The sequence below is a fragment of the Cotesia glomerata genome, linkage group LG7, assembly GCF_020080835.1.
Source record: "Cotesia glomerata isolate CgM1 linkage group LG7, MPM_Cglom_v2.3, whole genome shotgun sequence".
Classification (NCBI taxonomy): domain Eukaryota; kingdom Metazoa; phylum Arthropoda; class Insecta; order Hymenoptera; family Braconidae; genus Cotesia; species Cotesia glomerata.
Genome location: NC_058164.1, coordinates 4,978,624 through 4,997,150, shown reverse-complemented (window position 1 = coordinate 4,997,150; position 18,527 = coordinate 4,978,624). Strand labels below are relative to the sequence as shown.

The window sequence follows — 18,527 nt, the reverse complement described above, 5'->3', positions numbered from 1 at the left end:
TTTTAAGTTGCATTATTATTATTATTTTTTTTTTACTAGTCAAATAAATTAAATTAAATTAAAATTTTCGACAAAAAAGATGCTTGTGCAGATATAAAATTTTTATATATTCTTTTTTACGTAAAATATTTTTTAGGAAATGAAAAACCCCGACTCAAATAAAGACCGAATAGAAACTATATATAGACTCGTTACATACCATGAATCCACACAGGCTTAATGCATGAAGTGCTACTGATAGCAGCTGATATCTTTCATCAATGCTGATGCTACCAATAGCGTATTATTAATTAACAGTCTGTCAAAACACAAATGCAATCTCATATAAAGCCGAGGTATGAATCGAGAAGCTCGACGCCGATCGAGAGACGAGCATTCCCTGAATTATAGGTAATATCTGGCCAGTCAGTGCATAAACTAGTAAGGCTTGAGCTTCGGTGTACCAGATTGCTCTCGATTAAAAATTAACGGCAGCGTTTCTGTAGCTCAGATGCCCTCGAGGACCAAGGACATCATCCAGCTTCTGTCGTAGGGGGTCAATCAAACCGACTGGATTAGTCAAATTTAATATGCATGTGTTTGATGTTTGGATCTAAACAGCTTTGCGGCGCGGATTCGGAGTTTAAATTTTTATGCAATCCAAAAGACTAAAAGATGATTTTTTTTTTATTTTTTCGGTCAATTTACGTTGACAAAAAAATTAACTTGATTAAAGAGGAAATTTGGAACGCTTCACGTAATAATTACCGTAACTCCTATTCTTTCCCGCTTCACAGCATTATTTATATTTGTAAAAAAAAAAAAAATGCTTGCCGTAAGATGGACGGTGTGGCTTAATGTATATAGAATAAGCGAAAGGAAATTTAGTATAGACCGGATAACTCAAATGGTAGAGTAGCCGACATGTCTTCAGAAGGTTCTGGGTTCGAATCCCAGTCCGAGCTATCTAATAATTTTTTCTCGCATATTCTATAAACTCACATTAAGATGATCCTCTCCACATTCCTTTCTCAATCCTTTCCTACCAATATTCTGTTACGTGAATGTGGAACGCTTCACGTAATAATTACCGTAACTCCTATTCTTTCCTGCTTCACAGCATTATTTATATTTGTCTGTAAATAAAATAAGTAAAAAAATAATTGAAAATTCTTGATACAAGAATACCGCTTTGAAAAGTTTTTTTTTTTTTTTAATCAAGTTTGCGGAATAAATTAAATTAAAAAAATTTTTTAAAAGTTGCGTTATGAGGACAAATGCAATAGTTAGATTTTTATGAAATCTACTAAAAAACTGTTTCTTTAAACGAACTATAAAATGAGTAATATTGAGGCTATTACCACTTCTAGGGAGTGAAAATTAAAGCTTAATAAACGATCTTTACGATGCAATTTACCAAATTTGAATATATAGTCTAGTTCAGTAATTATACCAAATTGAAGTGGTACACAGAAAAAAAAATGTTCTTGAATCAAGTGTATAATTTTGAAGAACTTAATATTCTTGATTTGAGTATAAAAATTCTTGATTTAAAGAAATTTTTCTTGATTTAAGGAAATTTTACTTGATTCGAAAATTTTTCGTCTTGATTCAAGACAATTATTATCTTCAAAATTATATTCTTGGTTCAAGAATTTTCCTTTTGAATCAAGTTAATTTTTTTTCAGTGTAAAAACATAAATTTTTACGATTTTGAAAATTTAAAAATCCTGTCATTTCCAAACTACTCGCCCGATTGAGCTCATCTTCGAACTTAATCTTGATCGCTATCGATAGATAAAGCATGCTGAGTTTGAAAAGAATCCGAAATAAATTGAAAACGCTATCATGCTAACAAGCCACGTTATATTGTATAAATACATACATGTATAAACTTTTGAACAAACTCCATTTTCTGACTCAGCTCGACAAACTGAGTCAGAAAATAGCTAAATTTTTTAAAAGTGGCGCCATGAGGACAAATGCAATAAGGTAAAAGACCCCATTAGTGGCACCTTTAACCCCAATTAGTGGCATTTTTTTCTTTCAGGAAAAAATGTTCTACTTGGAATAAAAATTATAAATTTTTTTGATCTAATAAAGGTCTTAAAGATTAGAAATAATATATTCATTATTGAAATTAATCATTTTATTAATTTAATAAGTACCAAAATCAAAGAAAGTGTCAGTAATGGTTAGATTTTTATGAAACCCCCATGAAAAAAAAAATATAAAAAAAATATATGTCGAAATACATCAAAAATATATTTTAAATATATTAAAAATCTATAAAAAATATAAAAATATATATAAATTATGTATAATAAATATATTTTTAATAACTAACTTTTGTCCGATTTTCATATATATTTTATATATTTCAAATATATTTTAGACATATTCAAAATATATTTTTTTTATATTTTTAGCTATGTATTTTTGATGTATTTTAAGATATATTTTGAATCTATCTAAAATATATTTAAAATATATATGAAAATCGGCCAAAAGTTAGTTATTAAAAATATATTTTTTTTTATATATTTCGAAGTATATTTTTTTATATTTTTTTTTTTTTCATGGGAGTCTACTAAAAATGATGTTTTTGGTTCAAGAATTTTTTTCTTGAGTCAAGTTTATTTATTTTATAAATGCAGAAGACAATAAATTGAAAAGTCTGATAATAAATTAAAATGCATGTAATTTAGCCCACGCAGACTCTTACCTCGTGATAAAAATAAGTTGAGTTAAATTACGACAAATCTCATTGAAGATTTGGTACGCAGGAGAGTTGGAAAAAAGTTCTTGAACGTAAAATCACTGGAGAAAAACTGGAAGTTAAGTTGAGTTGAACCGAGAATAGGATCAGGGAATTGGAGAAAAGAAGAAAGGAAAAAAGAGAACGGAAAAGGGACTAGTCTCGCGAATACGAGGCTTGTAACCGTGAAAATCGGTAGGAAATAACGTCGCAAAGAGCGCGACGACGAGGACCCTGGCAGATTGCCATTGTCGCTTCACAATTCAATCGCAAAGTTAGCTTTGCTCCCTGTAGAAATCACATAATGTGCGGTTACCCACCCACCCATTCTGTTCTTCTACCCCTCGTCAGACTCCTCTCTCTCTCTCTCTCTCTCTCTCTCTCTCTCTCTCTCTCTCTGAGTCTATACAAAGTATTCTTGAGTACCTGTATTTTACCGATGCTACAAATATGGCTACAGCACATCAACATCAACATCTCGTCTTCCACTTAGGTACTAACTCACACTTTTTCAAAATCTCGATCGTACATACTTATATATATCTATAACCAGTGTGCACTTTATATCGCTTGGAAAAAGTGAGGCCACTGGCACACTCTCGTGGGAACTAACAAATCAAAAACACCCGAGAAGAGTCGACACTCCATTGCACGAGGACAATTTTAAACTTTTAGAAAGTAAATCCATCTTTTATATAATAATAATTTCATAATCCATTTATTTCATCATATATATTTCTGTCTTTATAAATTTTTAATTTTTTTTTTTTATTTTCATTGTAAGTATTTAATTTATTTCAAAAGATAAAAGAAACGTTTTTCTTTTATATAATCTATATTATTAGAAAAATTTTATGCCCAGGATAGTCATATGATAAAATCGGTTTCTTTAGTAAACTCTATCTCTAGATACATAATTAAGAAATGACCTTGTATCTTGTGAACTATTTAAATTTTTAAAAATATAAGCTCATCCCGATGATACACTCATCGAGACCTTTCATTTAAGTACCCACATCAATTTTTCTTATATTTATATATCTATACACTGATAGAAAATTTATGTTGACTCAAGAGATATTTTCTTGATCTAAGAATTTATTTTGGAAGACAAATGATTATTTTGCTTCAAGAATTTCTTGTCTTGATTTAGATTTTCTTGGCTTAAGAGCTATATTATCTTCAATCCATACATTTAAGTTTTCCAATCAAAATAACATTATCGTTTAATAAACTTAAAATAATTCATCAAAGTATATTTCAAAAACTAAATAGTCTTTAATTGTTATAGCAAAAAAAAAATTATTTCTTGGAAATAAGTAAATTAATGATAGACAGATAGATAGATAATAATTTTATTGGATTCTGAATCCTAGGCTCCCTCAGAACTGTCATCAAATATACATTTATAATTAGTGTATGAAGTATAGAGTTTTTGATACATAAAAATGACTTACAAAAAAAAAAGCCATTCTTAACACAAGGCAGTAACATCTTGAATCAATGTTATCGCCTATCTTGAACCAAGAGACAAAAATTCTTGAAAGAAATATATCTATATCTAGTTTCAAGAGTTCAAGTTTTGAAGAAAAAAAGTTTCTTGAATCAAGATTGTTTTTCTATCAGTGTACTAATAAATAGAGAGCCGGTTTTTTTGTCCGGTTATACTGCGAAAACTACTGAACCGATCGGAATAATACTTATACCATAAGATGCAGCGTGTTTTGGAGAAGGTTTTAGTATATGATATGTTGGTGATTACTTATCCGGAAGCTATATTTTTTTGACTTAGAAATAATGAATTTTTATTGTAACTAAATTTATTCGATTTGATTGTCATTTGTTTAAAATAAATTGTTTAATTCTATTGGTTATGTTTATATACTAGGCAGATTTCTTCACTTATGAGGCCTGCAATTCATTAACTGAAACTTTCAATGCTGGTTAAAAATTTTTTTTTTTTTCAAATCAATTATTATTCATTTTTATAAGAAAGACACGGGAATGTTATAATAATTGCACATTGAAAGTTGCAATGAATATTAGCTAGAATAATTATCCTATATTATAAAAAAGCGTGTAAATAGATGAAAGTCTTGAAGTTAGTCAAAGGTCGAAACTCGCAAAAACGGGCCACGATTCATTATTGGTTGTTTTAGGCGCGTAGCGCGCTATTCAAATTTCTAGTATGAATAAAAGATGCATGCCAATTCGATAGAATTAAGAATCTGAGCAAGTCAAAACAATACTCTAATTAAATTTAAAGTCTAGATCTAAAAATGTAATCCTATAAAGCATCCAGCGGAGCGGGCGAGTAATAGCTAGTATTATATTTATGTATATATGAAAAATATATCAAAATGCAAGGTTGGCAATAGCCTAATCGGCTCAGTACCTGCATTTCGAAAGGGTGGGACCAGGGTTCGATTCCGGTGCGCACCAATATTTTTCAATGATTATAAACTAAGAATATGTGCGTTTCATTGCCAGCCTCTGTACCGGTCGGGTTTTCTGTGGTTTTCCCATATAGTTATGGAGGTAAAATGTCATTATAGAAGTACCTCCATACTATTTAAGACCGTAATGCAAATGCAGGTACTGATTATAACGCGTAAGTCGGCCACAGTCGCAGCACATGTGTGTCAGGCATGAAAGAAAAAATCCCGACATGCAGGGGGGTGGGGACGAAAAAGTGGTTGAGAGTTATAATGACGGGGTTGAGAGATTATATTGCGGAGAAAAAAGTGGAGAGACAATAATTCCTCACCCTCCCTTGTAAAACATTCTACAGTGATACAAGTAAAACCATCCTCAATTATATCAAAATGCATGTGGATAGGGTAGGGCGGGGCTAGTTGATCGTAGGGGCAAGTTGTGCAATCGAAATATCTCGAAAACTAAGCAACTTACAACAAAAGTGTAAATGATGAAAAGAAAGGGTTACACGAGAAGAACACATCGCGCGAAAGTCAACTGCTGTCCGATGTTTAGACTGACTGACAAAACGTTTTCTTTTTTTTTTTGCGTAAAAAAAAACAGGTCTTTAGAATTTTTCTCTTACACTCGCTTAAAAATGCTATTTCGTGATCACAAAAGTATTCAAAGATGACTTAATGTTTGCCCTTTCGATTATATATGATTGTTTATTTTTAATTCTTATCATTCTTTTATAACCTAACTTTTATTTTGTTGCCTCAATCGGGGCTAGTTGAGCAAGGCGCTGACTGCGTGTTAAACCAGCCCTACTAGATTTTCAATTTTGAAAAATGAAATTTTTCTTCACTAAAATAATAATTATCAATTGATTTGTCGTGTGATGATTTAATATAATGTGTAAAAATTAAAATAACGCATATTGATATTATATTAATAAATATATAACATAATTATAATTAATACTATTATGTTTATAATTATTAGCAAGCTAAGAATTAAAAATAAACAATCATATATAATCGAAAGGGCAAACATTAAGTCATCTTTGAATACTTTCGTGATCACGAAATAGCATTTTTAAGCGAGTGTAGGAGAAAAATTCTAAAGACCTGTTTTTTTTTTTTTACGCAAAAAAAAAAGAAAACGTTTTGTCAGTTAGTCTAAAGCTAGGCTAAAGCTTGCAGCGAGAAGAGATTATTTCATTGCTTGTCTGTTTTATAAAGAAATTCGACTAAATTATCGGCAGCTATTCGGCTCAAAACTAGACTTTTTGCCTGTAGCACTGCGTAGAGGTGATGTCCGACAAGACTATCTTCGTATACCGCAGGCTAATTGTGTGATGAATGATAATTCATTCTTAATTCATGGCATACGTATTTGGAATGCACTGCCAGCTGATACTGTGGCTGTAGATAATTTGGTTGAATTTAAAAATGCTTGCTTCAATCATTTTTTTGAACATGACAATTAACAATTGCAATCTTTATTTTGGATCTTATTTAAATATTTTTTCTTGTAGAATTATTATGACTTTAAATTAAGTTATTTGTTTGTATTAAATAATCTATTTGGATTTTATAACATTTGAAATTAAATCTAATTGTAAACCTTTAATTAGTTAAGTAATCTTGTAACCTATGTAAACCAATGTAATTTAAATATTGATGGCTTTGAGGGAGCTTAGCTTCCAGAGCCAAATAAATTTTTTATCTATCTATCTATCTATTATTATAATCATAATTATACGTATGTAGAATTATAGTTGATTAAATATTTGCTTGTTAATTACAATTTTATTTTGTTTTCATATCATTCTATACAGTCATCGCGTTTATTTTAGCCATTGCACAACTAGCCTCATACCCATGCTCAACTAGCCTCACTAGTGGGGCAAGTTGAGCAATTTGGAGCGCTCGCGTATTTCCGGGTATAACTTGAAAATTTGGACTCGGATCGTTTCTGTGTTGCTAGACCTTTTAAAGAAGATTAAATTACGAACCTAACAGTATATGACTTGATTAAATCCAATACATCGTCTTAAAGTTATGGAAGGTTGAACCAAAAAGTGATCAACTAGCCCCGCCCTACCCTACTCAAATGAAAGCTCTTGATGAGTGTATCATCGATCCGAACAAAAACAGTTTCACTGTAAAAAAATCGCGCCAAGTCCACGTTCATAAGACTATTAAGAAAAAAAAATTTGTTTTTTTCTTTACAAAAATATATAAAATTAAAAAATTAAAAAATCCAAGTAACCGATATGATTGTTTATGATTTTCGGAAATTAAAAAAAATTTTGTTACAAATTTAAAAATTAAAAAAAAAAATTTGGAACGTATTTAGTGTGCGCGGTTGCAAAATATTTTACTTTTAATGAAATTCGTAAAATCTATTTACTAGGACTTTAAAAAAATTGAAATACACAATGACGCACACCAAGTACGTTCCAAAATTTTTTTCTTAATTTTTAAATTTATAACAAAATTTTTTTTAATTTCCGAAAATCATAAACAATCATATCGGTTGCTTAGATTTTTTAATTTTTTTATTTTATATATTTTTGTAAAGAAAAAAACAAATTTTTTTTTTCTTAATAGTCTTATGAACGTGGACTTGGCGCGATTTTTTTACAGTGAAACTGTTTTTGTTCGGATTTTAGTATTTTTTGTAATTATAATAAAAATATACAATTGGTACCAACTTAAATCTCGCGTTGGTTGCATTTTTTATAGCAAACTATCCCCTTGAAACTACAGTTTATGTAAAAATAATTCCAGCGCACCCTGGCGGGTGTAGATGCAAGCTGTGAAATATCTTTTTTTAACTGTAGTTTCCCATCTAATGAAGGATTACCATGCATTCTCGAATTATTTAGTCTGTGGCAGATCACTTTGCCCATCGAAAAAAAGTCAGGATCGAAATTTTTTCGTTGTTATAGTTTGTGCTGATTAAATTTAATAATTTCAAGTAGATTAACTGTTATAAGTGAATATAATTAATTAATAACAGTCAAATAAAGTATGAATTACTGTTATAATATACAATTTAGGAAAAAAAGTACCGTAGAATTAAATAAAATTTTGCAACCTCAAAATACCGTTCTGCTTACCGTAAACACAGTCGGTAATCTGGCGCTCCATTTACAGCAGATTTGAACGGAACTTGGCGCCAGATTCTACCGAATCTGTGGATATGAGCTTATATCTTCAAAAACGTCAATATTTAAGAAAGTACAGTGCAATTTAACTAAAGTCATTATTTAATAAAACAAAATTTTATTTATTTATAGTTCACAAGTCACAGCGGTCACATAGTGACTAAGGTTGCCAGTAATAATAATAATTTATGAGAAAAAAATTCTTAAAGAAAAATCAGGTAAGTTGAATTTATATTTTATTGCGTAATCTTTAATTTAACTAAGATGAGAAAGAGAGAGAGAGAGTCGCCAGACGAAATATCTGATTCGGTTTCTCAAGGGTAATGGACTGCTGGTACGGAGATTGTCATGTAAAAGAAGCACAGTCACAATGAAGCTTCAGTACGGCTTTCAGAAGATTCCAGTCTATTCTGTGACTCTGGCTGACATTATTCTGATTACTCTGGTATCATTTACCTCGTTTATCAAATGTAATCCGATCGCTGATAATATCATTACTAAAAGATTATTCCGATTTTTTTATTCGACATTTATTTTATTTTATTTTATTCATCCCGGTATTTTCAATTCCAACTCGTTTTAGTTTCTTGGCTTTACTTTTCGTTCCTTCGCTTTGCTTAACTTTATTTTCTTTCTGTTGACTCTGCTGATACGAAGACCAAGTTGTCTTAAATTCGCTTAATAGTCAAATTATTTAACTTACTTTTAGTTTGTTTTTTTTTTTTTTTTTTTTTTTTTTTTTTTTTCAACTATAAATCGTAAACATAAATTATTAATTTACTTTTGATTAAATAAATATTGACTTACTTTATGATGGGACAGTAATTTATATTTAAAAAAAAAAATAAAAATAGACGCAATAACTTTAAGAGCAAGAGTAAAAATTTTTATTCGGAAGAAAAAATGATATCGAACAAAGAAAAAAGTTAAAATGGAAGAAAGTTGGGTAATTGATACGTTTAATATTTCAATATTTTAGCAAGTGAGTAAAGTCGGTGCAACTTTTTAACATAAACAATTCCAATTCTTACCTAGGTAGTGTATATACATTGCAGGGGTCTCATTTTTCACGGGCGAAAGAGACGCGAAAAAGGAAAAAATGAAATCGCTCAGTGTATGTGTAAAGTGTTTACCAAAAGACTTTCCAGTCGACTGTAAAATATAGGAAGACGCAGAGCCATCAGAATGAGAAAATAACGTAGACCAGGTCACGGCTCACTGGGGGAAGCAAAGGTACGTTATAAAATGATATTTTCTGCGCTCCCTCCAGGGGATATTCCGCGCGAATAAAAAATGAACTAACAAAAATAAAGAAACGAAAAGTAAAGGAAAAGGAAAAGAAACATAGAACGGCGAAAAAAATATAATATAATAAAATAAAATAAAGATCTGAAGGTAAGTACGAGCTATCGTACGACTTTCTGCACTCAGACTACCGGCGGATTGAGTAACCTATATCCTAGATCCTATATTCTCGTTTCCTCTTTTTCTCCGACTGTTTTTCCGCCCGTCTCTCCCGGGCCTCTAACGCTCTGTTACTCATTCCTAACACGTATCAGGAAAAACTATATGAGGGATACAAAAAATTATGTGCGTACATATTTTCTACCACATTACAACCATCTCGATTTCCCCAAACGACTTCATTTTTTATTTTTTTTTATTTATTACTCATTTCCTGCTTTTTAATTATATTGAATTTTCTCATTAATATTATTAATAATAATAATTTGTTTAAAATAAATTTATTTAATAAAAAACTAGCAAACTATGTGACTTGTAAACTATAAATAAATAAAATTTTGCTTTATTAAATAATGACTTTTGTTAAATTGCACAGTACTTTTTTAACTGACGTTTTCAAAGATATAAGCTCATCCCGATGTAACACTCATCAAGAGCTTTTATTTGAGTACCCACATGCATTTTGGTATATTTTTCATATATACATATATATGATACATATAAATATATGAAAAATTTATGTGGGTACTCAAATGAAAGGTCTTGATGAGTGTAATGTCGGGGTGAGCTTATATCTTTAAAAATGTCAATAGTTGACAAGATAGCAATGTCAGTTCTTAATTATTTACATTTTTAAAAATACAAACTCATCCTGATGTTACACTCATCAAGAGCTTTCATTTGAGTACCCACATGCATTTTGATATATTTTTCATATATACATATATGTAATATATATAAATATATGAAAATTTGATGTTGGTACTTAAATGAAAGGTCTTGATGAGTGTAACATCAGGATGAGCTTATATCCTTAAAAATGTCAATAATTCGCGAGATACAAGGTCATTTCTTAATTATTGACATTCTTAAAAATATAAGCTCATCTCGATGTTACACTTATCAAGAGCTTTCTTTTGAGTACCCACATGCATTTTGATATATTTTTCATACATACATATATATATAATATATGAAAAATTGATGTGGGTACTCCAATGAAAGGTCTTGATTAGTGTAACATCAGGATGAGCTTATATCTTTAAAAATATCAATAGTTCACAAGATACAAGGTCATTTCTTCATTTTGTATCTAGAGATAGAAAATTTTCGAATGCAGTCTAAATACGTATCATAATAAATTGACTATTGATGAGAATGATACGAAACCATGAAAAGGCACAACTCTAGGTCAAGACTTTTCCAACGATATCAAATTTAACCATAAAAACTCATTTTATCACATAAATACACTGGCTACAAAATTTCTCTTATCCTCTTAACAATATACATAATTTTTAAGATGAATTTATTTGAAAAAAAAATTATCTAAAAAGTCAACTATTATTACATCTTTTATTTACCTTTTTTTTTTTCAGCAAACAACCTAGTATTAATTTTCCAGGCGTAATGCCAACACTTTACCGAGTAGAGACTAAAACAAAGAAAAGTTTAAAGAGATCATCTCTCAAAAGAACAATTTAAAAGTGCTGAAAGAAGTAATTAAATAAATTTTTTTAAATACCGGCTAGTTTCTGAAAAAAATGCTTTTTATATTTTATCTCTCACCTACTTTTTATTTTATTATTATTTTTTTTTTTTCACACCCCAAAGTTTCATTTAAATTAATCTGGGACCTTAAATTAAATGATAAAAGTAATACCCAGTTAAATCAGTTCCATTACAGGTAATTAGATAATATAATAAACGTATGAAAAATATTAAATTTTCGAGAACGTGAAAGGACTAAGAAATATAAAAATAGAATATCTGGGCTTTCATTGGTGGCCGAAACGAGACGAGGAAGCGAAGGAGGGACGACCCTATTTTATGGCATCAGCAGTACTCTGGGAACTGAGAGTTTCCAGGGTTGTTAACAGCGTATAATCATTATCACTTACCACCTCGGCGTAGGAAGTTACTCCACTCTACTCTTACAATCCACGAGTGTACCATGTGTTAACAGGACTAATTATGACGAATAAACACTGTTCATCATGTGAAAGGCGAAACCCTGGGATTTACCCAGTGCTGCCCCCCCCCCCCCGTGGAAACATTCCACTCGCTCTAAACTCGAGCCTCGGACTCTCACACATGTCACACACCCACTAATAACTCTCATGAATACGTAATCCCAATTAATCTCCGGTTCGAATCAAACACACTACAATCTATTTTATTTTTATTTTTATTTATAAATCAATAATCTCAAAATAATTGACTTTATCAATTCAATTCAACAAAAATAAAAGCCCGTACGATACAAAAAATAAACAATTTATTTTATCATTGTTTTCGCAATCGGCAATCGACATTCAACAATCTACGGGTTGAATTTTTATCAAATTAAATAAAATCATTTTATAGCTACAAATAAAAAAAATATTTTGCAGTGCAAGCAGAATTTTAACCGGCAGAAATTAATATTTATATTTATATTTAATTAACAGATCATCAATACCGGCAACTAGCCGATGATAAATTAGAGCGACGAACGCCGGTGAGTCAAACTTGCGACCGTTAATTCAATATTTAATGTGCAAACATAGATTACAAACACGCTGAATTGTTGAGTGAAGTCTGGGCTTTCCCAGAGATTGTCACATATAACATTCCGTGAATTTAAATCTGTGTATTTGTATAGGTAGATGTATTCTATATTATGTATGTACAGATTCGGCACCGACCTACATTTTCAGTTTGCGGTGATTACACATTACACAGAAACTAACCGGCTACAACACCGGTACAATGTTCTTCAGAGCAACAAAGTGCGTTAGTTGGTCCTGTGCTTAGAATAATATACACTCAATCAGTATTAGACTTCTCTTCTGTGTTATACACTCGGTATTAGATGTGTGAAGCATTAGATGTTCTAATAACCTAAGTGGAATATTCAAATATCCTCACGAGTGTAAATATTTCGAGCGACTCCGAAGTGAGCGGTAGCCAAACGCAGGATGGAATCGTTACACCTCCCTCTTAGACATGAGCCAGGGTTTCAATATCTAATTTTTCTAATAACTACCTTCTTCGATAATTGTCCACGAAGAAAAATTTTTTATGCGACTGATAGGGTCTAATATGTTCACTAATTTATTTTTTTAATGTCGTGATAAGAAATGTGTCCATATTAGACCATATCTAGCTTGTTATGTCTTAATAAGACTCTATGTGTCCTTATTGAGCCTTGTATTGTCACATATGACGATAAATAAATTTTTGATTAAAATTAGTACTGAAAATTCCGACAGGTGGCGCATGATCGCTAAATTGTCTCGCTGTAAGACAGTTAAGTTTGAGGATATAAGTTTGAAGAAAAAAAAAATTCTTTTTTTAAGGATAAATTTAATCTTTAGATGTTTTTATCAAATATTTTCTCTTTAAAATAATATAAATTATTTTTTATAAGAACAATTAAATATTTAAGCAAATAAAGTTATTTAATTTATATAAAATATAATTAAAATGCTATAAGGTGAATACATGAAGTGCAATAATAATAAAAAAGTATTATATTTAAAAAAAAAATGTATAAAATAAAATATTATCACATAATAATATCATTAAAGTACTTAAAAAATAAAAAATAAATATTTTAAGAAGCTTATCTCACATTGATTTTCAGTCTAATCAATTTTGAAACCAATTTTTTATCTTACATGACATAATTGACACAGACATTTTAAAGAAAAAATAATATATAGTAAATAGAAAATTTATTTTTTACTCCCACATATGACCAGATTAGCTCACATTAAACCACAGGAATAAATACTCACAGATGAAATTGAGTACAAGTATAAAGGGTAAGGATGTAAATATCACCCAACATTCAGGTACTTCATTCTCGACCGCGAAATGTCTAATACTGAAGCTCTCCAATTGTGAGGCTCCCAAAAGTATCCTTAGCCTTTACGGAAGCACATATGCAGTACAGCTGAATTTATTAGCCTCGGTTTAATTTAATCAAGGTTATTTTCACTTGCATACTCGGCTGTAAAATAGTGGTTACTTTTCCCGGATCAAAATTTCGCTGAGCTGGCGGGTAAAGCTAGCAAGTGAAAGACGCGACCGCAGCATCAATGTCTGACGTTTCCGTTGGCTAACCACTTTCCACTTTGATGCTGCCCGTGAATTCCCATTCGAGGTCTCCCCAATAGACCAATTCCAATTTCCAATGCATCCGAATCTGCTTCTGAGCTTCAGATCTCTGTTTCTCTGTATTCGCCAGTGAAACATATACCTTTATCGCTCTGTGGTTATATACTGTCAGCGGATTTCAATACTTTATAGATTACCGGCATGTTAAACTATTAGATTTAATGCTGTGCAACAAATGGAGAAGTTGATGGATTTATTTGAGATTAATCCTGATAGAGAAGATGTTACTCAAATGACAAAATCTTTCAAGGTTTTAATCTTCATTAAAATTTTTACACAGAAAAAAAAATGTTCTTGAATCAAGTATATAATTTTGAAGAACTTAATCTTTTTGGTTTGAGTAGAAAAATTCTTGAACTAATAAATTTTTGTCTTGATTCAAGACAATTACCTTCTTTAAAATTATTTTCTTGGTTCAAATATTTTTCTCTTGAATCAAATTAATTTTATTTTTTCAGTGTACTTGCTTAAGTCAAGAATTTATATGAACAAAATTTTAAATGCATCACATGTATAAAAAAAAAATAATTATTGCTATCAGAAGCCAATTAAAAATAATAATTACATTAATTAAGAAGTCATTTATTTTTTTTCTTAATAATTTTTAAAAGTTTTTCTGACAAAAAAAAAATTTGTCATTTAAAATCAAATTTTTATTATTCAAAAAAATATTTTAATTTTCTCGTCTGAAATTTTATTCAATTAAAAGTCTTCAAAAATTTTTTTTTCATCCAAATTTATAAACTTATATTATTTCTTGATTTGGCAGAGTTGCAAAGCAAGATTGATTAATATCTGAAGTTATCCACCACAAACTTTGTTAAAATTTTCCACCCACCGCAATCCCGAAAATTTTGAATACTAAAATGTTACTTAACTTCACAGTAAAAAATTTTGCGTCATTGCGTCAAAAAATTTTGTGTTAAAAATTTTTTTGTTAAATATTTAACACTTTTTTGTGTTAATTTAACATTTTTCTGTGTTAATTTAACACAAGAAATGTTAAATTTACACAAAAAAGTGTTAAATATTTAACACAAAAATTTTTAACACAAAATTTTTTGACGCAATGACGCAAAATTTTTTACTGTGTTGTTACAAAATTCAATTTTAAAACCCGTAACTTCAAAACAGTTAAACTTACGAAGAATATATTTTTTAAGTTAATTTCCATCGACATGCTCGAAAGTTATCATTAAATAATCAAACATTTGAAGCTGTAGAAACTAGTTGGCGTACTCTGATAACAAATAATTTAAATTCATTGTGTCTGCTAGCTCGTACACAGTTTGTCGAGGTGTTTTGTTATATTATATAATTATTATCCGTAGTTAAATGATTTTCTAGATTCCCCGAGCTCTGAGACGTATTCATTTAGCCGAACGGACGCATTCCTCCGAGCGAGGACATCCCAAAAGTACCGCAAGTCCAGTATTAGCGTCATTATAGTCCGGTGTGAAAACGTCGGCATGGAATGGGACTGCTGCAAGTTAAAATGTCACGACGGGGAGCAATTTCTCCTAAACACGAAAATGCTTCCACTCCCACTGTCGCGAGTTAATTAATTCCCACTACTGTGCATAATCCTGGCCGTAGATCCGCTCAGGAGAATTCATTTTTGGAGCTATTCCTTTCAGGGGCCATCATTTTTAATTGATCGTTTATCATCCGCGGAGTAATTGCTTCGACAGATGAGATGAAGTTGGTTGGTTGGTGGATCAAAAATAAAATTTACTGGCATTGTATGAGCAGTGTGTGGGTTTGGGTATGGACCGAGTTCAAAAGTTACCGCGATATACAAAAAAGGAGAAATAATAAACAGAAACGATCAGAAACTGTAATTGGATTACCAAAATCTAAAGTAAATCTTGTTATTTAATTGGATAACTCGGAGAAAAGTTCATCGATAGAGATGGAGCGAGCTCAAATAAGAGCAAACGAGAGCGCGTTCGAACGAAAAAAAGTATACTGGAGAAAATTAACGAGATTCCAGAGAAAAAATCTTGGATCAAGAAAATTATTTTAAAAAGAAATTTCGGGTGAGATTTATACTGATAAAAAAATTTTTTAATATTTTATTTTAGATGATTTATCAATTGTTTAATAATTTTCTAGCAGATTATTTTATTAATATTTATTAGTATTTAATGAAGCATTTATAGAAAAAAAATTATTAACAATTTATAAATATTTTTTTATTGTAAGAAATATAAAGATTTTTTTTTAAGTTTCAGAATTTAATGTTGAATAATTTTTTGAACTTATAAAATTCTTTTTTTACTTTAATTTCAGGAAAAATTTATTTATTATTTTAAGATTTAATTTAATCTTGTAGAAATTTTTAATTGAAAAATTTTTTCTTCTTTTTTTTTAATAAAAATTTCGTCTTAATTTCGGCTGTTAACAGCCGAGACCAGTGATTGCAGTTTCAATCGGCTTAGCGAAGCGAATGGAAATTTTGAAAAAACGTTTTTAGAGATAATAGATAATTTAATAAACTATTTCACCACAAAGCGTTTTTTTCAAAAATTTTATTCGTTTCGTGAAACCAATCGAAACTGCAATTGCTCTGCTGTTGGGAGTGCAACAGAGATAGTTCTGTTGAACTCCGTGAGAGCAAACCGAGAAAAAGATGGTCTCGCCTGTTAAGTAAGAAAAATTTTGAACAAATTTAAAAAATTTACTTGATTTAAAAATTCTTCTCTTGAATCCACTTAATTTTTTATAAAAAACCGATTAAGACTTAATTAATAAGAAGCTTAATTATTATTAAGCCAGTGGAGACATCTATCGGGTTTTTTTATGCTAAGACAAAAAGCTCGAAAGCTCTGGACAGAATCTAAAGTCGGTAAGGAAGCTGTTAACTCTATCTATCCACAGAAAATAAATAAATTTTTTTTATTAAGCCGACTGTCGGTATTTTATCTTGAAATTTTCTCTTCGAAATTGATAGAGTCGCGTTCTATTGGACCGTATTTTGAACTAAAGGGTTCGACCTATATCCTTTTAGGTAAATAAAAATTTCTTTTTAAATACATTTACATTTGATTGAACAAAAAGTGTGATTTTTAATTTGATTTTTAGTAATTAATTAAATTAAAAGGTGATTGATGAAAAAAATAAATAAAAAAAAAATAATATTGAATTGGGACAGAAGTTTCGAAAAAAATAAATGTCTAATGAATGGCCTAATAAAATAGCAGAGGTCAGGCGCAAAAAATTTCCCAATTTCCTCTTGCGCTCCCTCTAATTTGCTAATGGTAATGGCAAAGAATAAGAATAAAGAAGAAGAAGAATATATAATTATAATGATTACCAAATACCGAATATTCGAGACGTTCGTTTGAACATGTACCTTGTACTCGTAATAATTGCGTAATGTAGGTGAAACATATGCTGTTTAGTTTCAGCCGAAGGAAATATTATGTCCGATCGAAATCATGAGTTGTGGCTCTACTCTTACTCCAATGTGATTTGTATTCACCGGATGCCACCCGAAATTTCGTGTCACATGTGTTTGAGATAATATATATAAGGCCATTAGGCTTTCTCAGACTTAGTACCTGGGTTTTTATTCACTGGAGCACGTCGACGGTATTCAGAATGCAAGTATGTGTGCACTACATTTATTTATTTCGCTATTTATTTATTTATCAAGTAATTGAATCTTATAGAATTTCAAAAAAGTAAAAAAGTTCTTTCAATTTCAGTAGTTTTTATTTTTTCGGGTTTATTAATAAAATGTCGGGTATAAAAAAAATATTTTTCTGCTCCAATAATTCTATAAATGTCAGAAATGTGAAAATTTACCGGAAAATTGAGAAATAAAACTTTTTTTAGACAATTTTGTTTTTATTTAAAAAAAAAAAAATTTTTTTAATGCAAAAAATTGTACAAGAAAAATTTTCTTTAAAAATTTCTGATTATGAAAATTAAAAATTAAAAAAAAAATTAATAAAATTTAATAATTTTGATAAATTTATAATTTTTACAGCAAAAAAATTAAAAAAAAATCCATTTTTAATAAAAAAAAAATTTTTTTTAATTTAAGTCTAATTTATTTATTTTTTTTTTTTTTTCATAAATTTGACTGCCTCTGATATGAAGCTACTGGTGGTGATTGGGACGTTGATGTTGATTGGAACCGTGTCAGGAGAGTTCTACAATCCGAGAGGTTGGCGGCCATCAGGACCATCCTTTTCGCTGCATCAAAACAATCGATTGCACTCGAACGAGTATAATAGCAAACCGGGAGATCGGTACGGTCCACCTCCGGCAGACTCTTATCCAGGTCCTTCAAATTCTATCACTCCATCGGTGAATGGCCCCGGAGGTACTTCAACAACAGAGCCGTCTCTGGGCACGAGGATGACAGCGACAGCCATGACAATAACCACCCCTCGGACAAGGGAACCTACCACTCCATTTAACCTTGAAGATGATGATCCCCAATTAAATCCTGCTCTCGCAGTTGCCAATTCTTTCGCGTTTAATCGTCCTGTTTATATCTACAATGGGTATCCGCTTTATCCTGGACTTACGTTTGTTAAATGAAGTTTTATTGTAATT

At 30.2% G+C, this 18,527-nt stretch overlaps 1 protein-coding gene across 1 annotated transcript; it reads left to right on the top strand.

The window, feature by feature from the left end:
- Positions 1-17,382: 17,382 nt before the first annotated feature.
- LOC123269435 lies at positions 17,383-18,527 on the top strand. Its single transcript, XM_044735139.1, has 2 exons — positions 17,383-17,567; positions 18,066-18,527. Exons 1-2 carry the CDS (start codon positions 17,562-17,564, stop codon positions 18,510-18,512), a joined length of 453 nt encoding a protein of 150 aa, XP_044591074.1. The 5' UTR covers positions 17,383-17,561; the 3' UTR covers positions 18,513-18,527.